General features: G+C 39.0%; 4 protein-coding genes across 12 annotated transcripts in view; all 4 read left to right on the top strand.

The window, feature by feature from the left end:
* Positions 1-3,197, top strand: part of LOC105448901 (cytochrome P450 CYP12A2-like) — a 7,719-nt gene extending 4,522 nt beyond the window's left edge. For all 5 annotated transcript variants that reach the window (XM_011687755.1, XM_011687754.1, XM_011687753.1 and 2 more), the window contains 5 exons: positions 451-652; positions 985-1,144; positions 1,464-1,712; positions 2,003-2,218; positions 2,574-3,197. In XM_011687755.1, the coding sequence (XP_011686057.1) occupies positions 451-652; positions 985-1,144; positions 1,464-1,712; positions 2,003-2,218; positions 2,574-2,681 (935 nt within the window). In that variant the 3' untranslated portion in view covers positions 2,682-3,197. The remainder of the gene's footprint in view (positions 1-450; positions 653-984; positions 1,145-1,463; positions 1,713-2,002; positions 2,219-2,573) is intronic.
* A 508-nt stretch (positions 3,198-3,705) lies between these two features.
* LOC105448899 (septin-2) lies at positions 3,706-9,182 on the top strand. 3 transcript variants are annotated; one of them, XM_011687748.1, is made up of 9 exons: positions 3,706-4,115; positions 4,501-4,677; positions 4,997-5,089; positions 5,284-5,449; positions 5,601-5,751; positions 5,882-6,047; positions 6,586-6,754; positions 7,252-7,333; positions 7,714-9,182. In XM_011687748.1, exons 1-9 carry the CDS (start codon positions 4,106-4,108, stop codon positions 7,870-7,872), a joined length of 1,173 nt encoding a protein of 390 aa, XP_011686050.1. In that variant the 5' UTR covers positions 3,706-4,105; the 3' UTR covers positions 7,873-9,182. The 3 variants fall into 3 exon arrangements, with proteins under 3 accessions (XP_011686050.1, XP_011686053.1, XP_011686052.1); XM_011687751.1 differs by having other exon boundaries at positions 3,707-4,115; positions 4,497-4,677; XM_011687750.1 differs by having other exon boundaries at positions 3,709-4,115; positions 6,586-6,742.
* A 2,708-nt stretch (positions 9,183-11,890) lies between these two features.
* Positions 11,891-15,024, top strand: LOC105448898 (pro-resilin-like). Of its 2 annotated transcripts, XM_011687747.1 has the most exons (4): positions 11,891-12,056; positions 12,842-12,913; positions 14,122-14,244; positions 14,761-15,024. In XM_011687747.1, exons 3-4 carry the CDS (start codon positions 14,137-14,139, stop codon positions 15,013-15,015), a joined length of 363 nt encoding a protein of 120 aa, XP_011686049.1. In that variant the 5' UTR covers positions 11,891-12,056; positions 12,842-12,913; positions 14,122-14,136; the 3' UTR covers positions 15,016-15,024. The 2 variants fall into 2 exon arrangements, with proteins under 2 accessions (XP_011686049.1, XP_011686048.1); XM_011687746.1 differs by lacking the exons at positions 11,891-12,056; positions 12,842-12,913 and adding an exon at positions 13,756-13,767.
* Positions 15,025-16,406: 1,382 nt separating this feature from the next.
* Positions 16,407-19,804, top strand: LOC105448896 (activator of 90 kDa heat shock protein ATPase homolog 1). 2 transcript variants are annotated; one of them, XM_011687745.1, is made up of 9 exons: positions 16,407-16,724; positions 16,845-17,087; positions 17,244-17,323; positions 17,672-17,865; positions 18,079-18,199; positions 18,288-18,370; positions 18,526-18,660; positions 18,759-18,994; positions 19,089-19,804. In XM_011687745.1, the coding sequence occupies exons 2-9, from the start codon at positions 17,008-17,010 to the stop codon at positions 19,171-19,173; spliced, it is 1,014 nt and encodes a 337-aa protein (XP_011686047.1). In that variant the 5' UTR covers positions 16,407-16,724; positions 16,845-17,007; the 3' UTR covers positions 19,174-19,804. The 2 variants fall into 2 exon arrangements, with proteins under 2 accessions (XP_011686047.1, XP_011686046.1); XM_011687744.1 differs by having other exon boundaries at positions 16,407-16,728.
* Positions 19,805-20,076: the final 272 nt, after the last annotated feature.

The following is a 20,076-nucleotide window of genomic DNA, read 5'->3' as shown; positions in this document are numbered from 1 at the left end:
TTAATATCTCGTTAACGATTGCGAATTTTGCAAAATGATAGAGGACTTTTCGATCCAGTTTAATCTGCTCTATCAGCCCACGAGATATTATCCGGTTATTACCGGACACCCTGTATAGTCGTGGACATATCGGTTGCGACACTTTTTGTTTTAATAGGTTTCGAAACGCACTAATATTTTGCAAATGCAAACCACGATTGGTATATACTGTCAATAAATTAAAGATAGTACACCATCATGTTTCGCATTTGCAAAATATTAATTACCTATAAAATATATACTAAAAACCTATGAAAAAAAGCGCAACTGTCCACGACTGTACATTTGAATACATCGTAATGTATTTATCAACGATAAAACAAGAGAGAGATACGACTGAAAGTTAAAAATAACATTACTCTATATTAAAATTAAAATTCATGTAATCATTTTACTGTATATAATTAACAGCAATATGTTCAACCGCGATGGACTGCCGGCTAGGATGCTTGAAGCCGAATCTTGCTGCGGACTCGGACCCGCAAATAATGATAAATGGCTTGAGAGAGATGTTCGATACGATATACCGCATGGAAATGCAGACGTCTCTGTGGAAGATATACAATACGCCCAATCTCAAGAAGTTATTCCGTGTGTTGGATACGGTTTATGAGTAAATATTGAAATTCATACTGGTTATACTATAACTACATATTATTCCGAAACTCCCACGCGAAAACCGCGTATTTATTACTTCACGTCGTTATTACTATTATCAATATACGTCGACATTCTCGTGTCACGAAGTTAGTTATCAATAAATGTGTCGTGTGTCGTCGCATGTTAATTACTTTAGAATACAATTTAATATTATACTGTTTTAAAATTTAATAGTTTACTGTTCTACCGATACCTCTACGTTTCGTTTGCGCATAATTCATTCTGCAGTTTCAAAACGACTCATCGCCAGCGTATTTGTGCAATTCTATTTACAATCTCTTTTAGAATTGCTAATAAACACGTCGAGCGGGCTAAGACTAAGTATGAAACAATGGACAATAGCACAAATCAGCGTGACCATAGGATATTAGAGAAACTTTTACGCATTGACAAGCACACGGCACAAATAGTGGCGCTCGATAGTCTAATGGCTGGTGTCGATACGGTAATTACGAGATTTTAACTCTTCAAAATAATTTTAATAGCTCGATCTTATGCAAACAAAATTGTTTTTCCGAAAAAAATTATATAATAATAAAAGGATAAATATATAAGATAATGATTCTGATTTTATTTTAATCAGAGATTAAATGATAATTTCTTTTTTAATGTGACGCTGATATCCTATAAATCTCTATTTCTCATATATTTAACCGCAAAAATTTGTTTAAATGCATCAGAAATATTTTGAACATAAGAAAGAATTCTATTAATCATATTAAAATTCTAAAAAAAAAAGACAAGATTGAAATAATCTATTACAGACTGGCAACGTATTCGGCGGTTTATTATACTATATAGCGAATAATCCAGAGAAACAAGAAAAATTGCGGGAAGAAGTAATGTCCGTGTTACCGGACAAAACATCGCGCGTTACGCCGAAAATCCTAGATCAAACGAGATACGCTAAAGCCTGCATCAAGGAATCCCTTCGATTCTTCTCCATCACTCTAGTCGTTCTCAGAACTATGCAAACAGACGTTTGTATAGGAGGATACAGAATACCGGCAGGGGTGCGTGGCGTTTCCTTTATTTTTAATTCGATATTTAATTTGATATCAATATCTAATTAATGATTATAATATATTTATATCTTATGTTTGATTAATTCACAAAAAATTATTTCCATTCGTTCATTTAATTAAACAATCAATATATTTCAGCATTGTTAAAGAGAAAAATTCACTCTAAATTACACAAAGAATTTATAAATTTATCGGGCACATTTATGCATGTCGCGAAACAAGCTGCATTAATAAAATCGCGTTCTCTATTTTTTTCTATTTTTTTTCTATGCCATCAGTTCAACGTCCTCGCTTGTCATTCTCTGATCGCGCAAGATCCCAGGCAGTTTTCACGAACGCAAGAATATATTCCCGAGAGATGGTTGCGGGACAACACCGAGTTCCCATCAGCCAAGGAGGCGCATCCCTTTGCGAGTATGCCATTCGGATACGGCCCCCGCACCTGCATCGGCCGGCGATTGGCCGAAATGGAGATGGAGACGTTGCTGTTAACAGTATGTAAACTTGCTCGTCCTGCTGAATGAGTAATTCTATTGCCAGATTCAGTCGATCGAATAACGATAATCAGATTCGAAATACCGTTTCGGTGGGTAACGTTAGGATAACAGTGCCGAAAACGCCATGAATACCACGACTGTGACCTAAATTTTACGGTCAAATCGGTTAAGACATTTTGAAAAATTAATACGTTCAAATCTTGACCGATAAGATAAACTTTCGCATAGCAATCAGTTAACAAATCCGTCTGTTACCAATAAATGATAAGTTTAATGTGAACAGAAATGACAATTTTTAATTCCGGTTAATACTCGTGTACATATTCATCTATGCTTTTTGTTTTATATTTAGATCATACGAAATTTTCGAATCGAATGGCATCACGGATCGCTCGAGTACGAAAACCGAATGATAAATACATTGGTGACACCATTACGATTCAAGCTCATCGATTTGTAGATCGTTACAAATCATTCCACGATCGATCCACATGTGTCACAAAGAAAGTCAGAAAAGTGTCCTACCAACATTTTATCCGATTTTTTTCTTTGATAATTATATGACAAATGTCGGTGCTGCCACTGGTTGTACGAGGATCTGACTGGAAGAAGCCCGACTGAGAAGTGGAGAGGATACCATCGGCCAACAACAATTTTTACAATTTTAATCTATGTCTACGAGGACAGAAAGTGCGACGCTTTACAGGAATTTTTTAGCCTGAAAGCTATAAAATTTCAGTATAATAAATTTGTAGAAAAGCGCGCATACACTAGATATGTGTATTTATGTTTGAATGACATAAAAATGTGACGAATATATAAAATTATATAAATTGTATATATATCATTGGAATTTTCTGTAGCAAATATGTACCTTTTTATACTCATTTTTTATCTACGACAGACTAGAAAAAGCATATTGTGACACAATTTTATACATATTTGTATTGTTAATAACAAGAAAGTTAAAAAGTTACCATGGTTATTTTATCAAATATTTATTGCTCATATTATTGTGATAAAAGATTTCAACATAAAAATTAAAAAAATAATAAATAATTATAACAAATAATATAGTAAAAATAAATCTAATGTCATCACGCGCTTTTACAGGCCATTATGAATGATTACGGGCAATTGTTGGCAAATCCAGTAAATCCGTAAGTTCGTCATGTTCTCGCGGAGACTTGAAATTACGCTAAACGCGCGGAGTATTTAATTTAATGTTTATACGTTTGTACAAATGAATTATCTGCAAAAGCATTGGTTGAAAGCATCGTTAATGACACCGTAAGAAATACTATCAGGAGGGGACGACTTATAGCTATCTCGTTAATGCCTCTTCGAGGAACTCAATCTAATCTCTCCGATCGACGCGCACGCTATGTGACGATAAGGGACCGCCGTGACAGTTTTATTTATATATATATTTTTTTTTTTCATAAACGCCGTATCACATTTTGCCGGGCGTGAACGTGATGCAGCGCGATCGCTGCGTGAAGCCGCCGCCGGCCGCAGCATCGCGTCATCGGTCAGGCTTAACAGATGTCGGACAATCAATTCCGTTCTTCCGTCTATAACCATTAGCGGGACGCGTCGGGCGTTGATAACATTGCTATTTATTCTGCGCGCAACACACGCGCCCGGCTCTCTCGGGCTTAACCTCTTCGCAGCGCGGCGTGCAGCCCGGAAGAATGCATCATAGGAGCACGACCGACTATTGATCGGTCGGTCGACAGTGCGCCAGCGCAAGTCGAGGCCGCACAGGCCGGACGGAGAGAGGCATTCATGAGGCGCGAGCCACCCTCGGTCCCTTAGTGCGTTTGGTCGACATTTGGCTGCCGTTATGCTCGTCGCACGGGTGCGCCCTTAGATGCTGCCATAATGTCCGGTGGTACGTAAACGTTTTATTGAAAGTAAAAATTATCGCATGCGCTCAACGGGCCGCTACGAAATTCTGTCTTTTTTTTTCTTCTCCCGAGTCGGGAAACCTCGGCTCGCTCTCCGCGTAGAGGTGATGTAAATTTTACGCACAAACGCGATATTCGCGGACGCATTGACGCCGTGGAATATAACACGCTGCGTTTTACGACAGTCAATGAGTCAGCAGTCGCACAAAACCAAAACGCATTCGCGACGCACGTAATCTATTGTATTCGAAATCTTGTATTTGGACGTGCAACGCGCTTTATTAGCAGTTGAGTGCCTGTTTTTGTGCCAAAACACTTTAGATGTCGATACCGCGACATTAATGACCGTTCGTTTCGCTCACAAGTAAGACAGGGATTATATCGGCTTCGCGACGCTGCCGGAGCAAGTGCACCGGAAGTCGGTGAAGAGAGGCTTCGAATTCACGCTGATGGTGTTGGGTGAGACCGGTCTCGGCAAGTCGACGCTCATAAACAGCCTCTTCCTCGGGGACCTGTACAAAGACCGGCGGATTCCGGATGCGGCGGGTGCGTATGATTTTTATTTCGGTTTGACACGTAAACACGACGTCTCCCCAATAACTAGAATATCTTTGTCGAATCTGTTAATCCCCTCTCGATTGAAATTACGCGCGGTCGAAATGACAATGATACAGTTTCATCGCGACGGAGAGGGAGAGGAGGGAGGGGAGAGATGCAGCGTTACGGGATCGGTCGCTGCTCTCTAAAATCTCCCGCATGCTCTCCGCGAGTTGTTGACACGTGAAAAATATTTGTTCAGCTTACATCGTCAATAAATCGCGCGATCTCGACGAGAAGACGATAAATATTCATCGTTCACTTTCAGAACGGGTGGCTAAGACCACTTCTATCGAGAAAAAGACAATGGATATAGAGGAGCGTGGCGTTCGGCTCCGCTTAACGATCGTAGATACGCCAGGTGAGAAGTGTCGCCGAATTATTTCTTTTTCCATGTTGAACGAGCTTTTAACGCATTCAATTTGCCAGTAGATACGTTCAATCAATTAGCGGTTAATTCATAAAATTGTTTGCGTAAATGACGACATTAATTTTTTTTTGTGAAATGACACGATTTTATAAAGTAATTCTATACAAGTAACAATACCGTTTAAGGATTCGGCGATGCGGTAAATTGCGAGGACACGTGGAAAGCGTGCTCGGCTTACATCGACGAGCAATTCCGCCAATATTTCACGGACGAAAGCGGATTAAATAGGAAAAATATTCAAGATAACAGGGTACACTGTTGTCTGTACTTTATACCACCGTACGGCCACGGGTATGTGATAATCCAATCTTATAAACATATTTAAAAAAAAAATGTTATAGGATCAAAAATAATTTTTATCTCGCGGTAATATCGATCGCAATTATTATAACGTTAGATTCAATTACAATCTCAACTTTAATATCTGTTTTTTTCTTTACAGCCTGAGGCAGATTGATCTCGAGGTGCTAAGGCGCTTACATCGAAAAGTTAACGTCGTTCCCGTAATAGCGAAAGCGGATACTTTAACGACTCACGAGGTGAAAAAGCTGAAGGAGCGCATTTTGGCGGACATCGAGGAACACGAGATTCAGGTAGAGTGCAAATATTTCTTTAGCTTTATTTTATGTAAAATAACACGAAATTAATTGTCCCGACATATATTGAATTATTGCTCATTTAGTATCATACACTAGGTAAATAATAATTTTCGTATTTTCCCAGATATATCAATTCCCGGATTGCGACAGCGACGAGGATGAAGAATTCAAGCAGCAGGATAAGGAGCTGAAAGCCTGTATACCGTTCGCGGTCGTCGGCAGTTCGACGGTGCTGGAGGTCGCCGGAAGGAAAGTCCGAGGAAGACAATATCCGTGGGGCGTAGTGGAAGGTGAACTTTTATATTCTACATAAAATTAATATTTTCCGATTTCACTCGTGAGCTACGAGGTAAGTATAACGTTGAAAAATAAAATTTTTTACTTTTTAAATATTTCGGAAAAATTTGCGCGATTGATCGTATCACGTTCCCAACGAAATTTGCCTGATCTAGCCAAAGGAATATATGTTATTTCGAGTATCGCTATTAGATTAATCTCCGCTAACGACCATCATTTGAATTGAGAGTGCACTTCGGTGCAGTGATATATCAAAGGAATTGTCGATTCAGAACAGAGATTTAATATACTCGATGCCCTCTTTTACAAGAATATCGATATTTCAAGAGTTAGAGTTGTTAAGCAGAAGCCGAATCACAAAAACAATTAGGAATTTAATCGATGAAAGAGCTCTCGAAGCTTAAGCCTTCTGCGCGAGGCAAAATAAATTAACGTATATTCGAAAGCAGATAGGGATTGAATGCATTAAAATATAACCTCTGGCTTATCGCGTGTTTGATCTTTAACATGTCGATTCTGGTTGATCAATAGTCGAGAACCCGAAGCACAGTGACTTCGTCAAACTAAGGACGATGCTAATATCGACGCACATGCAGGATCTAAAGGACGTCACGCAAGACGTTCACTATGAGAACTTTCGGGCCCAATGTATTTCTCAAATTTCGCAGCAAGCGATCCGGGAACGGAGGTATTTACGCATGTAAATAAATATTGCATTTCAGTAGGTATTATACATACGAACGCTTATCGCGCGTTCGCAATGCGTACGGGACACTTCGAGAGAACCGCGTTCGGAATAATTAAATCGGAATCTTTACTCTAGTCGTGCATTTCAAAAGCTTTTTCTTCAAGTTACAAAATAATAATTTATTAATAATACTGGCTCCTTAAAGTGCTTGATATCCTTTCGAATGTCCTGTACGCTTTGCATGATTATTAAAAGCATCTGCCAGCAATAGTTTTGATGATCCTAACGGTATGATATTATATTAATTCAGTAATTTAGTGGAGAATAGTTTTATATCGATTCTGTCGTCCAGGAAAAATTGAAGAACTTTGTTAAAATGATTCTTTTGCAGAATTGCACGATACTCTTTGCTTTGACATATAACTCGTGCTTCGATTGCATTTGATATATTACTTGTAGTGTTCAACTTTTGAATAATCGAGAATAAAAAATCCGTTTCTTTTGTACAGCAAACTGAAAAGAGATTCCGGACCGCACTTCGAGAACAGTATATCCGACACGGACAGGCTTCTTTTGCAGAAAGATGAGGAGGTGAGCACGCAATGTTTAATGCAATTCGACTTTTTCAGAGATAAACTTTTAAAGTAAAAAAAAAAACAATTTTCGTACTATTCTAAGTAAAGCGGTGTCAATGAGACTTAAGATTTAAGAAAATTGATTAATCACAATCAATTATTTTTCTCACCTGAGATGAATAATCGACTATGATTCACCAATTTTCTTAAGTCTTAAGTCTCATTATAGACGCTGCTTGACATAAATATTTCGATATTAAGTGTTAAGATAATTAATGTTTTTTTTTAATATTTTAATATTATTACATGTCTCTGAAGAAGTTAATTTTCAATTCAATTTTCACAAAAATGTTTTTTTTTTTCTCATCGCTCGCTATCGTCAACTCGTGTTCGCAGATACGAAGGATGCAAGATATCTTGGCGCAGATGCAAGAGAAACTCAAAGCGACTGGTCAGGTCGGCGGCGGCGGACTACGAGGTCGCGTGGGTAGCCTCGGCAATGATCTCGATTCCGCGGACGTGGAGAAGAAACGTAACAGTATTATAGACGTTTGAAGCGTAGATCACTCGCGGAATGTACATCTGGGATATGGGGTTTACCCTCCCGAGAGATCTGTACGATATTTCGTACGACTTCAAATTTCTCGATGCATTAAAATTTTCGAAACTGTAGCGTTAGTACGAATTATCTGCGTTCGAGATTATATCTAAACATTTTAAATTACATTTGCCTCTATTCTATGATAAAACAAAATTAAACTTAATTAAAATTCAAGTAAAATAAATTTGCCTCTATCTACGATAGAATTAGGTAATTATTATTAAGTAGTTAATTTCTTCTCAATCACACGTGCTTATCTTTTGTCACCGTTCGTTAAGGACAGACAAAGGCCGTGTTCGAGAATTCACTGCCAGCGAAAATCTACAGTGCATATAGCAATCTATATTAGATTTTCAGCACTGGCAATGAATTTTTTAGTACAGCCAGAGTATAGAATTGCCAAAGATTCACTAAATGCTTATCCGCCAAATATTCGATCAAATCGAGAAAGCTTGTACAGATCTGTCGACTGTACTCCGCTAACGTCAGTGATACGTGATATCGGAATGTATTTTATACTCAACACGTATAGTTAATTTATACAAACAGCAGACAGCAAATAGCAAGCAGCTAGCGTAATCTTATAAAAAAAACGATCGAAAGATATGCAAGGTGTATCTTAAATAATGCCCACTAATTATATAGCATTATTTCTTATTGAAATTGAGTCGACAAGTCCTTTTTTCTTTCAATGCTTAATAAAACAGTAATTATTGCAGTAGTGATCACTTTATTGAGTAGAAAAAAAATAATTCACGACTTTTCGATTCAGTTTTTTACGAGAAATAACGCTACATAATTAGTGGGCGTTATTTAAAATTACATCTTGTATATATGTATGTATACATCGAGCATTCACGTTGCATAACGGACGTAAAACTGATCGCACAAGCAGTGAAATCAGCACAGGAAGAATTCTTCCGTTCTATTTGCTGTTTAACCAAGATCTATAGTCCCGAGTGTATGCCAAAGAATTGCGAAGGGTATTATTAATTAGAATTAACTACAAAATCTAAATATAATAAACGCACAATAATCCCATAATTATAATATAGAATTAAATAAAAAGAGTGAGATGCGAGAGAAATTCAATTGTCGGAGAAACCAAAGATATCCGCATTAGCACAGTCACTACTTTATTGACTTTTTAATTTTATAATCCATTAGGTGTGTATTTTAAGTTTTTTTCTTGTGCAGAGAAGGAATGTGTAGATGTTTTGTAACAATAAATATGCCGTAACAATAAATGATACGGTCAACTCGAGTTTCAACAATTATTTCAAGCTTTGTCTCAGCCTACTTCAATTTTTCTTCGATTATTTAAAGGAATTAACTTAATAAGAAAAAGAATATATTTTTATTTGAAATAAATATCTACTAGCAATAGAATCGGCTAATGAGAGCAAAGAAATATTGCAATTTTTTTCTCAAGATAAATTCATTCTTATTTTTAGAAAGAAAAAAAAACGTCTGTGAACCTAGCACCTCTATCAATAAAAAAATTCTAATATATGCCATAATTAAGTGCTAATTTATTATCCTAATCTCGAATTTATTACTCCTATTCATTCAGGAAATAAATATCAAAAGTAGAGGTGCTAATTTTACGTTACATACTTCCACTTCCGAAAAGTACATACAGAGTACTGTAAACAAAAAAAAACAAATATACCAAAATGTTTTTGTTCCAAGATAGTGCAAAGAAATATTAAATTTTTGAATTATGGATATCGATTACTATAACAGTACAAGATTAAAATAATAAAAAATAAGAAACTAATTATATAAGTTTTCCTAAACTGTTCTTCGAATCAAATACTCAAGAAACTTGTTATGTACTTTGGAATTCATTGCTCACGAAATAGTTTAAAAATTATCAAAAACGAAAAGCTACAAGAGTTAAGTTATATGTATTACACAAATTAGTTGCTGTGCTACTTTTAAAATTTTAGAATTAATTCTTCTTAAAATATTCGCAATTCCGAATTTATTGCTCGTAGTTTAAGTGAAATCAATAATCATAGCATGTAGTTGAACTTGTCTTTTAATAGGTGGAGAAGCTAGGTTCACAGACATAATAAAAAGTGACCATGAAAAATTACGGCGAATTAAGAAATAAACCAAATTAAGAATTTAAATATTTAATTAACATGTATATCTATTAATTTGTAATATTTTTTAATTTAAAACGCATGCATTATTTCATCATTCTTGCAAAAATAAATCGAGATATCTTGTTATTTCAGGAAATAATTAAAGAATTATTTAAATGATGCTTCGCAAAGAGAATCGACGTATTGACAAATAAAGAATTACTTAATTGACGTTTCCGCTGGTGCTCGATTCGACAATAATCACTACAGGAAGATATTCACGTGCCAGATTTTTTTCCTGAGAACGAAGGCAAATGTGTTTTTGTCGTCGGACGCGTTCAAAAAAAGTACGCAACACGATCGCGCTGCCGTGCCGGCTTATTCTAAAGAAAATCGCTGCAAACTTTTTATTTTCGTTTCGCGGAAACAATATACGCGGAAGAGTGTATAACCAGGACTCGAAATTTACGATTTCCGCTGATTTTCAAAAATTGTCTTAGGCGATCGCAGATTGCGACGCGACACGGGTCGTCGGACTCGAAAAAATTCTCTTCAATTTATTTTGCGATACATATGGTTGAAATATTTTTTTATCACTACCAACGACGTTATATCGACACTTTGCTGCGAATCGCGTATGAATTACTGTGTTTGTGAGAGTTATACCGTCGTGAACGATCCTAAATTATCAACCATAACGTTCGCAAAAATCAGGGCCCGTTGGCAAAGAGAATCGACGCATCGACGAATAAAATTAATATCATCGCAATGACTTACCTTGTACCGACTGTGGCTGTGGCTCGTCGCCTGTTGTCCGGCAGTCGATCTCAAGAACCTCGTTGTCCAGCCTTCTCAGAATCCTTCGTTATCTACAGACGCTCTCCAAAATCACTTCTGTTGTCCGGCTGCAGCATCGTCGCGCATCGTCGCAAGATTTATTTTCGTTTCGCAGAAACAACACACGCGGAAGAGTGTAATCCGGCACTCGAGATTCGCGTTTTCCAGAAATTATCTCGGGCGATCGCGGATCGCGATGTACGCGACACGGGCCCTCGGAGCAGCCGTGATCGGACTCGGAAAAATTCTCTTCAATTTATTTTGCGACACATACGGTTGAAATATTCCTTTACCACTACCGACAGCGTTGAGATTCTTATGAAAATTTCGACGCGCACGTATAATAGACTCAGCATCGAAATTCGAAGAGGCAACTGCGTCGACGGCGCGACGATCGGTGGGACGACCACGAAATGGCGGCGGCGCCCACGGAAAAGTTCGTGCGTTCGCGCGCGTACATTTCGCGACTCTTGAACATGAAATCCGTGCATTCGCGCGTCGCCACATCCATGCCGATTGACGCCTGCCACTCGATTCGACAAGAATCACCATAGGAGAAGACTCACGCGCGTGTTTATCACGAGAGAACGAAGGCGAACGGCGTTCCCGAATCTCGTCATCGGACGCGTTCAAAAAAGGTGATGGCGCGGCGACACGATCGCGCGCCGGCGCCGGCGAAAATTCGAATGTACTTAGCCGCACACTCGACTCACTCCGGAAATTCCTCGTTCGCGCAGTCACTCGCGTTCACTGTAGTAGTCGAGTGTGTCTAATCCTGGATAGGATTAGATTCGCGAAATCGCACCGGCGAAACGATAAGAGTTGCCGCGCGAAGCAATACGTCCATCCGCAAGCGAGGCAACTACAAACTGAACTGAGCCGTGAGCGGGACGGGAGCGCTCCCCACTCCTCACCGCGGAGCGCCCGGCGCGGCGGCGCGCGCCTGCGCCATCGCCGCCAGCCGCCGGGCGCTCCGTGCTCCGCGCCCCGCTGGCCCAGCTCCGCTTCTATCCCGGGCATTGCGTAGTTGCCTCGCGCGCGAACGGACGAACGTTTCGCGCGGAGTAAATTCAGCATCGTAAATATGAATTTCTTACTTATACATACAGTGTAAGTAATAAATATACACGCATACATATGTAAAGAATTTCTATTCGTGTGGAAATAATGATGAATACGCTCATAAATATATTTTTCAACGCCCAACGGTAAGAACGTGTTCGCTTTCATTCTCATGAAATAAGAAATACGCGCATAATTCTTTCTTTCTCTTTCTCTCGTCGATTTTAATCATTCGCGTCTATAACTTTTACAGCGACGATCACTATGCGATTCGTCAAGTTTTATATTTTGGAGAAGTAAAAATATATATTTACTGCACGCACGCGTATTGCCATCAGCGTACGATAATAAATTGTCAATCGAAAAACGAATGAGTTATCTAAACGATGTTGAAACACGATCGCTCGCTCGGCCGCGGAATTAAAAAAAACGCTCGGTTCCACGAAATCTCCTCGCTTTACGGCGCATCTGCAGTTCTAGGAATTGTTTTGGAATGTGCCTGGCACAATGCATAGCGCGCGAGCGCGTGCAAAAAACGGCTTCATAGCGCGCGACCAAAACACAGCTGCGCCTCTCCCCGCAGCGCGCGACGTTGAACGGCCCATAACACGTAGAAAAACATTAAGTAGTAAGACGTGGACAGTAGTAAACGTAAGACAATAATTTTACGTTTTCTACTGTGAATGGCCAATTCACCGAATTCACGGTACCTTGTTGTTTACGTCTTACTGCTTTACGTTTTTTTATGTGTCATGAGCTTTCCTAGTGCGGTTTCCTAGTGCATATTTCACGAGCGTTATAATATCCATTAGATTCTACGACGTTAAAAAAATATTTCGACAATGTTTTAAACTTTAATTTATTCTCTCTCTCTCTCTCTTATTAATTTATAAAATTTTAGAAAATTATATGCTTAATTTTTATTTTTTAGGAATTATACGTTTATGCTGCGAAGCTGGAAGACCTATTATCTAACGTAAACCGCCTCCCTCTTTAACTAATTGTAAGTGAATTAATGCAAAGTAAAATGCCGCTCCGAAGTCGCGTTGTTTGTTGCAATTTGACAAAATCGTGATATCTATTACGATATCTTGCGACACGTCGTTTAAGTCTTGCGACTCGACGTGTTTGCCTACGGGAAGGGACAGTGACGTAAGGAAGAAAGGAGAACTATTAATCTAACTTATTATTGTTATCTCGTGTCTCTTGAGTAAGGCTTTCGTGCAAATTATACGGTAGCCAGGGTAGCCTCCATCTCTCTATAGCGAATCCGCTAACGAATCCTTCGTGGGATATTGCCAAACGCGTTTCTCACGTCGAGTTAACGAACTATATCCGCACGCCTTATTGATCTATTAACAATACGTGAATTTATATCGACAAGCAAATGACATTTGTCTGTTGTAGTAAATTTTGTTTCATAACGTTTTATCGCGTCATAACGTAATATCTTGGAATTTTTTTGGAGTTACGATAATCCGATTTTGAGAACATGAGACATATATGTTCTAGACATCTGTAATTGTTACAAATCTTTTCAGAATGTAACTAACACTATTAGAGGTAGAGACACTGGGATTTGTACGTCGAAAATTGCACAGAATCAGGAACCGTTGCGATTATACCGAACGAATGATTAGTGCCGTCGCAGAGACCTGCGGTTTTATTATTAGTCGTAATTACGGTTATGCGATCGCATTAAAACTCCCCGAATAATAAGTACGTATATTGCGTACTCGAATCTCGTCGTCCCGTCGAGAACTGAATTGGTCGCTATAAAACCGTGTCCGTCGAGATGAGCCATCTCAGTTTCGCGGACGCTCGTACAATTTTACCGAATTTCTGATGATCCGGAAGGTTGGTACAAACCAAGTAGAAGCGCTTCGTGGAAGCGTTAAATTTATAGAATATACGTTAAATTTCTGTGTAATTCGACGAACGGCATAAAGCCGCGTGTTAATCAACCCCTCTCTTGTAACAAAAAAAAAAAGAATTGTCCTTTTATCGTAATACTAATGATAGCTAAATTGTTTATTTCTCATCGAATTATTTGTATCGAATGTCATTACGTTGAACGGGGTGCGCAAGACGCGTTCATATCGGTGGTGTGAAATCATCTTGTTAATTTATTTAAATTCAGGGGGAGGGGGGTAAGGTTCTCCTCTTCATCAAAATAGGTGTACGAGTATTCACGTTTTTTTTTTCACACAGGCGGCACTATTGGCGATGTTCCTGGTAGGAGTTCGGAACGAACCGCAAGGCCCGGCCTATCTTCCACCCGGCCCTCGGACTGGACCCACTGGAGGAGGCGGTCATCCAGACGAGTGGGCCGGTGTAAGTATGTATTTATTATATATGCAATACACGTATCTCTCGTCTCGAAGTAAAAGAAATGGAAAAAAATTTAGACTATAGAACGGTCAGATGATAACTTGAATCGTTAGAGATCCGCTATCGAGATACATTTTATTTCTCTGGAATGTGCAATATTTATTATATGCAATACACGTATCTCTCGTCTCGAAGTAAAAAAAATGGAAAAAAATTAGTCTATAAAACGATTAGATGATAACTTGAATTAGAGACCCGTTATCAAGATACATTTATTACTTCTCTGGAATGTGTAATATTTATTGTATGCAATATACGTATCTCTCGTCTTGGCGTACAAGAAAAAAAATTTAGACTACAGAACGATCAGATGATAACTTGAATCGTCAGAGATCCTCTGTCGAGATATATTTTATTTCTCCGGAATGTGTAATACATTGTAGTATCTACATTTTCGCGATGTCCTTCCGGTTCCGCTGTGAACACAGTTGTTCTTACCGAAATATGTACATGTACCAGGATCCGGCGAACTATGAGTTTTCGTACGAGGTCCAGGACGCGGCAGCGGGTCTGGACTTCGGGCATCGCGAGATGAGGAAGGACCTGGAGGCCACCGGGACCTACCACGTGCTGCTGCCGGACGGCAGGACCCAGATCGTCGATTACATCGCCGATCAGAACGGGTATCGGCCGATGGTGCGATACGAGGGAACCGCGACTTATCCCGCTCCAGGACCGGCGGGACCCGGACATGAAGAAGGCTATAGATATTAGATTCTTTATTTTCTCTCTCTCTCTCTCTCTCTCTCTCTCTCTCTCGCACTTTAGTTTAGCAATTAATTTTAGTAATTAAGTATCGATTTTTAGCGCATTAAAAGAATCAATTAAATATGGCACATTCTTGAGAACAAGAATCGGTGTTTTTTATGAACGATTTTTATAAAAGACTAAAGAATATCCCGAGCTTTGCGGGTCAACAGGCAAAATCGAAGAATATATGTGGATACTTGGTACCACAAGGGAGACAAACGTTTTTTTCAAAATTTTATTGGCAATATTCAATAATCTGTAACGTAATAATTTCAGAGTCAACCGCCGCTCTCAAAGATACACGACGAACATGATCGTATCCGATAACCATTCGTATAGACTTATCGAACTTATTAGAACGTTAGAATATTACACGCTCGAGAGTGTCTAACGTAAGTGGATATATAGATTTTTTGTTCGGAAAGATCAAAATGGTACGATGTAGCGAAACGTTCGCCGTGATTGTAACAAGTATGGTCTTATCTATAATAAATAATAGGAAACAAAAAAATAACAAAATCGCTCTCCCCTCGTTCTCTTCGAGTCTGACAACCAGCTGCGAACGTTTCGCTGCAAGTAATCGCGATGCTGCTTTTAAACTTTGATGGACATTAATTGTTTCGAAAGACCAATCCGATTGGAAATTTTTGAAGCACAGAAACTGAGATTCGAGAACGTCCTGTTTAGATGTTGTAAGAGACACGTAAGATGAAATTATCGTCCGCTTCTTAATGTATGTTGAAATATAAACTATCATGTAAGAAAAACTTGGAAAACATACTTAGGAATATTAATGATTATATTAATACTGTCCGCTATATTTCTCATGGATATTATTCAATTTATAACGCTAAATCGCACTCGGTCGGATCTATAGCGAATGAACGAACGATTTGAACGACATTCATCCTCGTCTTTTTCTTTTTTAACAGCTGCCTTGTCAAGAGGTAATGCGGGCATCCTCGTTAATTAAAGTTCACTCCGGATACGATTTAAAATAGCAGAGAAATAGGAAAAAAAACGAAGGCGATAGCGCATAATGAAAAAAAAAATTGATTCTTTTTGCGAACATTGCGTCGTTCTTATAAATCTCGAGAAATAATGACGATATAAAGGAAAATCTAGAATTTAGAATCTAGGCGATAAATTAGCACAGTTGAGTATAAATTATCTAACGATCGCAAGCAATTTTGGAGTTGTATAATCTCCATTGATATATCACCGCGGACAAAATCCTGCTATGCTGTTCGCGTGATTTGCGACGCCGCGCCGTGAGAGACTGAGAATCGCGCGTGAGTGCGCCATCTAGGTGTTGCGCCACTCGAAGCTTCTAGAATGCTCGAGAAGTGTGGTGCTCCGGCGCTGTCGTCATGCTCCGCGGAGTTCGCGCACGCCAGATCAGATTCAGAGATCCGTTTCACGGCGGCTGATCCCGTGGCGATCCGCGAAACGACGACCAGTATTATCAATCGGCGTTGTTGTCCTCGGGCGCAACGGGGTTCCTGTCGTCGTCCCCGTGATAAATCCTCGCCCGCCGCGCGAAGCGTCGCCTCGGAAAGTCACAGGAGACACTTGCGGGGAACGTCTTAACGAACGAAAGCCGTCACGAGAGAAGAGAGAACCGCGGCCCGAACGGAACGCTCGCCTAACCGCACAGTTCGCAGGACGGACTCGTACGTAAGTAAGGCGCGCGTGCTGGAAATCCCGGACGGCACCCTCGCTCGGACGCACGTCGACGCGACGACGCGCCCGATCGCCTCGTAACCGATTGAAGCATAGGTTATGTTACGCAGGACGAATTCCAGTCGTTGCAAAATCGTGCTTTCTGGAAGGTTAAGCTTGACGTCGACCCCTCCCCCGGTCCCTGTCGGCGCTGCGAGTTTGAAGTTTGCCTCGTGGAAGCTCCACGTGCGCTTGGCTCGGAAAGCTTAACGTCCCCGACAACCGCTCGGAAGCATGGCAAAGTGGGGCGAGGGCGATCCACGCTGGATTGTGGAGGAGAGGCCGGATGCAACCAATGTTAATAACTGGCATTGGTATGTTGCTCCGATTTATTAATCGCTAGTCGATATAGCCTCTGGGACAATTTGATCCCAGTAGGGCGTTAGGATGTAGCATTCGCTCGTTAAATCTTTAAAAAAAATGTCGATACCCTTTGCACAATTTTTTAACGCAGCAAAATTTTGCTGCAGGACGGAGAAGAATGCCTGTGCATGGTCGCAAGACAAGTTGAAAGAACTTCTTGTAAATTTAAAAATCGAGGGAGACGGAGGTGAGTAACGTAGATTAGAAAATATGATTATAGGTTATAAATTATAAATATAATTTATAAGTTAGGAAATTGAAAAAAGTATGTATATGTATAGGGTACAGCGGGGTAATTGGAATAGTAAGGGGAATTTGGATAGCAGTAAGCATTTGCAAGAATTTCAGAAAAATAAGAGATTTTAAGATACGTTTGATTAACATCTATGTCTGATATCTTAAAATCTCTTATTTTTCTGAAATTCTTGCAAACGCTTACTGTTATCCAAATTACTCCACTATTCCAATTATCCCGCTGTATCCTATATTATACATTGGAACTGTATGCTCCTAACAAATCTTATTTGATTTGTAGTATTATGTAAAATATCAGAAATGGAAAAATGTGAAGGCGAGGCGGTAGCAAATAATAGGAAAGGGAAACTTATTTTCTTTTATGACTGGAATATTGTTTTAAAATGGATATCGGAGGGAAAATCCAGTGAAAACATTGAGGGTAAAATTAATATTCCTAATCTCTCTGAGGAAAATGATATCAGTGAGGTAGATGTAAGTATTTTTAATTGAATTATATTCGTTATTTTGTTAATTCATTATTTTGAGCTAAGCAATTTTCAAATTTATTTTGATTCAAATCTATTTTGAACTATTTTACTAACTTCATTTTAATCTTTCTTAATCAATAATTATTAAATTGCTATTCAAGAATTTAAATAGATACGTATTTTGTAACTTTTATTAATTTTGTATTTATATTAACAGATTGAAGTTACATTAAAAGATAGCACGGATGAAGGGGAGAGAATAAAACAATTCTTACATACTAAAGGCAAAGACGCACTAAGAGAAAAATTAAAAAAATATGTATCTTCCCTGAAAGAAGGTAAGCTAAGTTGCTAACATGTGTGATATAAATTGCCCATTTATATTTAAAAAGTTAAGTATTGTAATCCACCTTCTTTTATTCGCAGAATTTACGAAAGGAATGATACTTCCCAAAAAAGATAATGTAAAGGAAAATATTTCAAATATAACATCTGGTTTCAATGTTAAGGTATATATGTATACATATACGTGTGTGTGTGTGTGTGTGTGTGTGTGTGTGTATGTGTGTTTTTTTACGTTTGTGCATATATAAATATGTAATATATAATTAATAATTATAAAGTAATAAAATAACTAACAATGTTTTTTTTATTCTCTTTCAAGATGCAAATGAATGCTGCAGTGACACCAACGAACAATAATAAAACAGCAAGTAAAATCTCAACTACTACAATTAAGCAAAATATAAAATTCCAATGCAAAGCGGAAGAATTTTACAACGTTCTCTCTACGATCGAGGTAATAATTTTAACGAATTATATTGCTTCAAGATAGACGTTATTAGCGCAGACTAAGTCACTAGCCTACTGATCATAGAATCTTTAATTTTTTCACAGATGGTACAAGCTTTCACGAAGAACCCGGTAAAGCTAGAGCTGAAGGAGAATGGTCAATTCGAGCTCTTCGGTGGCAATATTCACGGCGAATTCCTGGAGATTACACCAACGAAGATTGTGCAGAAGTGGCGTTGTAAACAGTGGCCGTCCGGACATTTCAGTAATGTAACGATCGACATCTGTGAACGGAACGATCACACTGAGGTCAATTTAACGCAGATCGGTGTCCCGGTGAGGTAAGCCTGAGAGCAATGACTCTTTCGATCAAATTTATCGCTATTACTTTTAATGAATGAGATCATTCATGAGAGAAAATGTCGTGATTTTCAGCGAGGAGCTCTCTACGAAGGAGAATTGGGACAGGTATTACTGGGACGCCATAAAGCGGACCTTCGGCTTCGGGTACTTCATGTGATCTAAATTCACTCTAATGGATATTTATTTATTGCTAAGTAGAACAATCGTGGAAATTGCGTGCAACCACACGCAATCGCGCGAGCGCTTGACTTCTGCAGGGACATAGACGGATCTATGACGCGCGGACGGAAAGGAAGCGTGTAAGGTTTACTCTGTTCTTTCTCTTCATATATTTGGTACCGCCTTGCGTAAAATATTTGAAATTAATAAAAAAAAACTTGAAATCGCTGCGCGCTGCTGTCAGTGCCGCGCGAACATTACAAGTGACTTGTATGTCTCTACCTATTAGATGTGTCTGTCTAATAAATCATGAGATAAGGATCGATGATTTTTTTAATCTGTTCTTTCCATATGAGAATGACCGACGTATCGTCAAATCTTACTCCTCTTAAATAACAATGATGGCAGCTTGAAGCAAGTCATTAAATAGATATTTTGTTATAGCTGTAAACTTCGCGTATTCTTTTATTAAAAAAAAAAAAGAGTTTGTAACGCAATCAGTCTTCTCATAAAAAGAACGGACAATTTTTTTATATAATAAAAAAATTATAACATTATTACTTCTCGTTGTTTCAATGCAGCTGATGTCACATATCATATTTGACTAAATAAATCAAGTTTTTGAACGCGCGTTTGTGGTCGCGTTCGCGTTCGTAAAACAGGTTGAAACGCCCTAAAATCCTTGAGAGTTGCACCCGACGTTACTCCGAACTCGTCGCGGTCCCCTATTCGTACGCGGACAGGACCAATGTCCTCGGCAGTCAGGCAGACGGGAGCGGGTATGAATGGGCAGATCCGGAGAGAGCACCAAATGCGCGCGCCTTCGAAAATCAAAATCAATGTAGTCCGCCGTCGTTCGCACCGGTCCCGCACGCTCGCTCGCTCGCTCACTTGCTCGCCT

The sequence above is a fragment of the Wasmannia auropunctata genome, unplaced genomic scaffold (assembly GCF_000956235.1).
Source record: "Wasmannia auropunctata unplaced genomic scaffold, wasmannia.A_1.0 LD336078.1, whole genome shotgun sequence".
NCBI lineage: Eukaryota > Metazoa > Arthropoda > Insecta > Hymenoptera > Formicidae > Wasmannia > Wasmannia auropunctata.
Note: the sequence above shows the minus strand (reverse complement) of the source record. Positions and strands in the feature narration are given on the sequence as shown.